The sequence below is a fragment of the Chiloscyllium punctatum genome, chromosome 28 (assembly GCF_047496795.1).
Source record: "Chiloscyllium punctatum isolate Juve2018m chromosome 28, sChiPun1.3, whole genome shotgun sequence".
NCBI lineage: Eukaryota > Metazoa > Chordata > Chondrichthyes > Orectolobiformes > Hemiscylliidae > Chiloscyllium > Chiloscyllium punctatum.
Window position 1 is genome coordinate 11,620,737 of NC_092766.1, and position 7,759 is coordinate 11,628,495.

Below are 7,759 nucleotides of genomic sequence, written 5' to 3' on the forward strand. Positions count from 1 at the left end.
GAAGATTCAGCTGGCAACAAGTAACTGATTGGTCTGAGGACTGTGAATAGGACATGAGGAAGATTGAGATGAGGATTGATGACAGAAGGTGTGAGAGAGAAAGAGGAACGGTTTTGTGATTTAGAGAAAGAAATTGGGAAAATTGATGCAGAAAAATGGATATGAAAGTACAAGGATCAATTTCAAACTTAAATATATTACAAATATATATTGCTGTTATTTCTGCCTACTTTTGGAAAGATAAGTAATGAGCAGAGTTCACCAACCAGAGTGAGAGAGGAAGTGATGGTAGCTTGTTACTGACCTGATGACAGAGCCGACGAAGGAAATAGTTGAGTAGAAAGGATTTTCCTTTCCTCTCTTCCCCGATGATAGAAATCAGACACACTGGACCATCCTTCACATCCTCTCGTAAGAAACAGCGTTTAAAAGCTTCCTCATTAAGAAGCAACGCATCTTTCTCAACGTACGCGAGCTGCAGGGATTCACCTGAGACTGGGGACATCGTTCTGAAAGTGAACAGAGAACAAATAAGCAGCTGGACAACACACCCATTTAGACAAGACAGTCTACCTGACACACAGTGACACCTTGGTCCCAGAGAGGGGGGGGAAAGGACAGTCGACCTGACACACAGTGACACCTTGGTCCCAGAGAGGGGGGGGGAAGGACAGTCGACCTGACACACAGTGACACCTTGGTCCCAGAGAGGGGGGGGGGAAGGACAGTCGACCTGACACACAGTGACACCTTGGTCCCAGAGAGGGGGGGAAAGGACAGTCGACCTGACACACAGTGACACCTTGGTCCCAGAGAGGGGGGGGGGGAAGGACAGTCGACCTGACACACAGTGACACCTTGGTCCCAGAGAGGGGGGGGAAAGGACAGTCGACCTGACGAACCGTGTCCCCCAGTTCCAGAGGGGGCTAAAGGTCAGTCTACCTGACGAACCGTGTCCCCCAGTTCCAGAGGGGGGGAAAGGACAGTCGACCTGATGGTCTTTACCTTGTCAAGGTGTTATGTGTAAATTTGATGTCAGCTGTACTATGGGAAACCCTGATAAACCTTGTCCTCATTTAAATAAGTCACGTAATCAAAGAGACAAAGGGGGAATGTTACCTTTAACCTATAATTTGCTTTTAGAAACCCATCATAAAATATTTGCAGGGGGATGAAGTACTTTGTTACTCTCCTACTTCACCGAGAGATTCTTTTATCCCTTTTATCCTGACAAATCCTAATATGGGGATGTGGAACAATACTAAAGTATTTCCAGGATGTGATACCTCTTTTAGTTATTACTTCTCCCCATCTGCTCCTTGTTTACGGACTTCCTCCAATAAATCTGCAATATCCTATCCAAATTGCTACAATGGTAACGGATGGGGGTGTGCTTATGTCAGAGTGTCTAAAATTATTCCCTGTGCTAATGTATTAGTCGTCATTGCTTCTCTGAAGGACCTCGCATCTCGTGTATGCATTAACGGAAAGGGTATCCCTATTACCGCTGGAATTGAAATTCTATATGGAGAAGGTAATGACACCCACCTTCATTATGATACCCCTAACGGCATAAATACTTTCCCGATTATTGGGTGAGAAGAGCCATTTTGGGATCTCGGCCATGTTTCTCATCAGGAAACTCACCTTATTCGATGAGACGATTTACACCCTCAACGCCCAGGCCCAAATTATATCATTGTGGACTATCCACATACTTTGGGAAGTCACAAAGATATCTTAGCCTGCTGGACACACTTTCCTCATTCCTGAAGAAGGGCTTATGCCCGAAACGTCGATTCTCCTGCTCCTTGGATGCGGCCTGACCTGCTGCGCTTTTCCAGCAACATATTTTCACCTCTGATCTCCAGCATCTGCAGTCCTCACTTTCTCCTAGACACAAAGATAGGCCTACTTCCTACTGGAAAGTTCCTCCATTATCGATACTAAACCAGGATTTTTTTTCCAGTTATAATAAAGCATCTAACTACCTTGTCCTGAATGAAGCAAGTGCTCCTCGTGCTGTAGCTGTCAGAACACTCCTTCCTACTACTGTACCCTGTCCAATTGCCTGGCAACGAGATCGGAATTCCCCTCTTAAATGTTCAGATTCTCCTAATTTCTGTGCAGAATGGAAGAATCCAAAGGCCATAACAAGAAGGAGAAAGTGAGGACTGCAGATGCTGAAGATCAGAGCTTAAAAATGTGTTGCTGGAAAAGCGCAGCAGGTCAGGCAGCATCAAAGGAATCTTCCTGAAGAAGGGCTTATGCCCGAAACGTCGATTCTCCTGCTCCTTTGATGCTGCCTGACCTGCTGCGCTTTTCCAGCAATACATTTTTAAGCCATATCAAGAAGCAAAACTTGCTCATTGGCATATGCAGCTCTTAGTGTTCTTTCATTAGGAGGGTCTTCAGGAATTATTAGTCACCAAAACCGTAATTATTTGATTTGCGGCGCACAATTTTGGGAAATGAGAGCAGTGCTGCCTTGATAGAAATCGCTTTCAGAATTGTGCCTATTAGTCTGACAAAATCGCTATGCCCTTGATTACATACCTGCAAAGGAAGGTGGCGTTTGCGCTATAGTTAAAGAAAAATGCATTATGGGGGTCACTGATCTTATTGAAAACATTACTAGACATATTATTAAGATACACACTTTTGTCAGCCCAAGTGAATGAAGGTGCGGGATGGGGAGATTGGGGTTTTGATTCATGGTACAACTGGCTTATTTATATGGCTATAATGGTGCTATTGTTTGAACTGGTCTTTTTATTGGTATTGCTTCCATTGACAATATTGGCTCCGCCCAGAAAATGCTCCTTCTCCACTTAAACAAGGACGAGGAAACCCCATTGCCTGCCCTTCGTTCCTCTTCGAAGGAAGAGGAAATACGGCTGAATTGTAGAATTAACTTGCAGTTCAAAGATAAGAGGACAAGCGAGTTTTCATAAGATGAATACTGACACATTAATTGATCATTTGAACTAACCTTGAACTAATGACAATTGACGTAAACTAGATACCCTTCTGTGAGAAACAAAGCTCACACACTTCAATAATTGCAGTCCGAGACAAAATCTGAATCAGTCGTGTCCTTTATTTTACTCTTGCAAGAGGGTGTGATGTCCAGTGTCTATAAGGCAAGGGACATACACACCCCAAATTCAATTAATACACAATATTTAAATAATTTGGTTTCTTTTGTTTTACATTGCTCCTCCCCTGTTTACATCTTCCACTTCCCTAAGACTGGCCCCATTGCTCCTGTTTATCTCTTGCCTTATCCGGCCTTGTCTGTGACAAAATGCTTATTTCTGGCCTCACAAGGCAGTTTGACCTCAGCCCACTGTGGGTCATTGTTAGGTATATCCTTTCTTCAGCATTATCTCCTCCCTCCATCTGTGCCTTCCCCTACCATACTGATCCTTCTGACCCTTTTAATTGGGGTTTGTTCCTGTGTCTCTGTAAAAGTGGGAAACAGATGTTTATACAACTGTTTGTACAGGCGTATCTTAGCTCCCCCTCCCCCCCCCCCCCACCTCACAGCATCTTATCTATTCGCCTGCAATATCTACCATTGTTTTGCAGTCACATTTCATTCTGGCATACAATTTTAGCTAATACAAAAACAACTACGTATTTCCTCCACATAGTTTCCATTCTTGTTGACTCAGCTCTTGGCTGAAACAATCACACACTGCTGTGAGTCCATTTACTTTGTACAAGTAAATGGAATTGCAGAAGTAACACTATTTTTCCCACATCCCGCACTTCTTAAAGAAAATATCATCGGATTAACTTGCTGTAAATCATGTCACTTTATTACATGCGATTGGTCTTTCTTGGAATTAAGGCTGCACTGTTTCTTAAAAAAAACATATAAATAATGTGCAACTTTCAAATGTAATTGCGGAACTTCAGCATGGATCACTGAAGCTTCAATCCCTCGAATTGTCACTCAAGAAACTAATGACCCTTGCTTTTTGAATAGACCGCATTTGCCGGCTCCTTCGCCCAATCTCGCACTAAGAGGGCCCCCTCTTGAGGAGACACAGATCTTCCTTTTGGCACGTTCCGGCTCGGACAGATTGTGAGCAGCCAGTGTACGAGTTAAATTGAGGAATTTAAAAAAACTCTGATTGCTTTGACCTTTTTTCGGAGTTTTGTCACTCTGATCTTTTGAGCATCGTTTTAAAACAACTCAGACAGTTTGAAATTCCATCTTTTATTTTTTAAAATAAAAACTTCGATTCTTCGGTCTTCCTTTCTTGTTAGGTTTTTTAAAAATAACTTCGAGATCGTTTGGTTTTTTTTATTCCCAGGTTCCAGAAGGATCAGATGGCTGTATTTTCAGCAGTTTTCAAAGACTGTTGCCCTCAACAGTTTCAATAAAGGAAATTATTAACATTCGATATTTGAGATTACAGAGGGCAAGAGCCCCGCACTGTCGGAGATTCGCTGTCATGTTAATAGCCTCTGCAGTGTTTGATGGATCAGACTGAGACAAACCAGCTCTGAATTGCAGCCACACGTACAGAGACAACAGTAAAACTGTCCCAAGTTCCAGTATGTCTGTAAGAGAGGCAGACTGAGAGACTTTCAGAGGGAGACGGTACAGGATAAGGAATTGAAAAGGTCGTGTCTGGTGTTCCTTTAAGCCCTCGATGACCGTACATGAGTCTCTCACACACACACACACAGACAGAGGTGGCAGTACCTGGTGAAGTGCTGGTGTCACCTGGGCTGGCAGCAAGGAGACTGGAAGCTGGTCCTGGACAGATCCAGCTGGGATCAGACCCTCTCACTCAGTCCGAGCTCTCTCCAGGAGTGAGAATGTTGGATATAGTCCCCAGTGATAAGCTGCACAGTGCAGGAAATACAAGGGCTGGGCTCAGTCCAAAAGTGTCACGTACTCACTGCAGCCAAGTTTCATTTTCTCCGAATTGAGTCTGATCCACAGATTCTGGGAAACCATGTGACTGTCCCACTGCTCTCCTAGTGCATGGAATACATGAACCACATTGGACTGGAGAGTCTGATGGGGAGCCTGGATTAACCCCCATCCTCTCACACTGACCTCTCACTCAGTCCGAGCTCTCTCCAGGAGTGAGAACGTTGGAGTCAGTCCCCAGTGATAAGCTGCACAGTGCAGGAAATACAAGGGCTGGGCTCAGTCTCAAAGTGTCATGAAATCACTGCACTCAGCTTCATTTTTTCCGAATTGAGTCTAATCCACAGATTCTGGGAAACCACGTGATTTTTATTTATTTCAAAAATATACTTTATTCATAAAATATTTTGCTAATCTGTACAATTGGTCCTGCCATACATCTGTAAACATTCCATTTCTTGGTATACAGAGACGCAGAAATCATTCATATAGACAAGTCTGTACAATTACATATTTAACAGGGGGGTCAGCAGAGCCCCCTTACTGCGTCGGCCCCCTGTGCTTAGTCAGGCCGATCTTACACGGTGGTCTTTCCCCACCGCGCTTTGGCGGCAGCTGCCCCAAGCTTCAGCGCGTCCCTCAACACATCGTCCTGGACTCTGGAATGTGCCAGTCTGCAACGCTCAGTCGGGGTCAACTCCTTCAGCTGGAAGATCCACAGGTTTCGGACCGACCAGAGAGCGTCCTTCACCGAGTTGATGATCCTCCAGGCACAGTTGATGTTTGTCTCGGTGTGTGTCCCGGGGAACAGGCCACAGAGCACAGAGACCCTCGTCTCGGTGCTGCTTGGGACGAACCTCGACAAACACCACTGCATTCCTCTCCAGACTTCTTCTGCGTAGGCACATTCCAGAAGGAGGTGTGTGACAGTCTCGTCCCCCCCCGCAAACGCTTCGAGGGCAGCGTGCGGTGCGGCTGAGAGTCCAGGCGTGCATAAAGGATCTCACAGGCAGAGCCCTTCTCACCACCAACCAAGCCACGTCTTGGTGCTTGTTGGAAAGTTCTGGCGATGAGGCATTCTGCCAAATGGCTTTGACAGTCTGCTCAGAGAACCGCTCGATAGGATCCGCCCTCTCCTTTTCCCGAAGGCTCTCAAGGACACTACGTGCTGACCACTTCCTGACGGACTTGTGGTCAAAGAAGTTTTTCTTCATAAACTTCTCCATGAAGGACAGGTGATATGGAATGGTCCAACTACTCGGAGCGTTCCGCGGCAGCGAGGCCAGGCCCATCCTTCGCAACACCGGGGACAGGTAGAACCTCAATAAGTAGTGACACTTGGTGTTTGTGTACCGGGGATCCACGCACAGCTTGATGCAGCCACACACAAAGGTGGCCATCAGGGTGACGGTGGCATTGGGTGTATTTCTCCCCCGTTGCCCAGATCTTTGTACAGCGAGTCCCTTCGGACCCAGTCCATCTTTGACCTCCATATAAACTGGAAGATGGCCCGGGTGACTGCAGCGGCACAGGTTCTGGGAATAGGCCAGACCTGTGCCACGTATAACAGCAATGACAGTGCCTCACACCTGATGACCAGGTTTTTACCCAAGATGTAGAGCGAACGTAGCTTCCATCTGCCCAGTTTCTGCCTCACTTTGCTGGTATGCTCCCAGGACTTGGCGCACGCCCCAGCCCCCCAAACCAAATATCCAGCACCTTCAGGTAGTCGGTCCTGACGGTGAAGGCAATAGAGGATTGGTCGGCCTAGTTCCCGAAGAGCATGGCCTCGCTCTTGCCTCAGTTGACCTTGGTCCCCAAGGCCCATTCGAACTGGTCACACATGCACATGAGTCTGAGCATAGACAGTGGATCCGAGCAGAAAACGGCGACGTCATCCATGTACAGGGAGGCCTTAACCTGCAGGCCCCCGCTGCCAGGAATAGTCACCCCTCTCAGGTTCATATCCTTCCTGATGGACTCAGCAAATGGCTCTATGCAGCACCCACACAAGGCAGGAGAGAGAGGGCAGCCCTGCCTGACTCCAGATCTGACTGGGAAGCTATCTGATTCCCACCCATTGATGGAGACTGCACTGACAATGTTGGTGTAGAGCAGTCTGATCCAAATGCAGATTCTCTCCCCAAAGCCCATTTTGGAGAGAACATCTCTCATATACCTGTGTGATTTGTACACCAGTCAATGAAGGTAAGCATGCAGGTCCAGCAGGTCGTGAAGAAAGCTAATAGCATGCTGGCCTTCATAACAAGAGGGATTGAGGATAGAAGCAAAGAGGTTCTTCTGCAGCTGTACAGAGCTCTGGTGAGACCACACCTGGAGTACTGTGTGCAGTTCTGGTCTCCAAATTTGAGGAAAGACATTCTGGCTATTGAGGGAGTGCAGCGTAGGTTCACGAGGTCAATTCCCGGAATGGTGGGATTACCTTACACTGAAAGACTGGAGTGACTGGGCTTGTATACCCTTGAGTTTAGAAGATTGAGAGGGGATCTGATTGAGACGTATAAGATTATTAAAGGATTGGACACTCTGGGGGCAGGAAACATGTTTCTGCTGATGGGTGAGTGCCGAACCAGAGGACACAGCTTAAAAATACGGGGTAGACCATTTAGGACAGAGATGAGGAGAAACCTTTTCACCCAGAGAGTGGTGGCTGTGTGGAATGCTTTGCCCCAGAGGGCAGTGGAGGCCCAGTCTCTGGATTCATTTAAGAAAGAGTTGGATAAAGCTCTCAAGGATAGTGGAATCAAGGGTTATGGAGATAAGGCAGGAACAGGATACTAATTGAGGATGATCAGCCATGATCCCATTGAATGGTGGTGCAGGCTCGAAGGGCAGAATGGCCTA

At 46.5% G+C, this 7,759-nt stretch overlaps 1 protein-coding gene across 3 annotated transcripts in view; it reads right to left on the reverse strand.

Moving 5' to 3' along the window:
- The window catches only part of LOC140454000 (RING finger protein 112-like), a 54,487-nt gene extending 49,311 nt beyond the window's left edge, over positions 1-5,176 (reverse strand). For all 3 annotated transcript variants that reach the window (XM_072548918.1, XM_072548920.1, XM_072548917.1), the window contains exons 1-2: positions 4,721-5,176; positions 305-509 (exon numbers count right to left, since the gene is read on the reverse strand). In XM_072548918.1, coding sequence (XP_072405019.1) covers positions 305-505 — 201 coding nt within the window. In that variant the 5' untranslated portion in view covers positions 506-509; positions 4,721-5,176. The remainder of the gene's footprint in view (positions 1-304; positions 510-4,720) is intronic.
- Between the last annotated feature and the right edge of the window lie 2,583 nt (positions 5,177-7,759).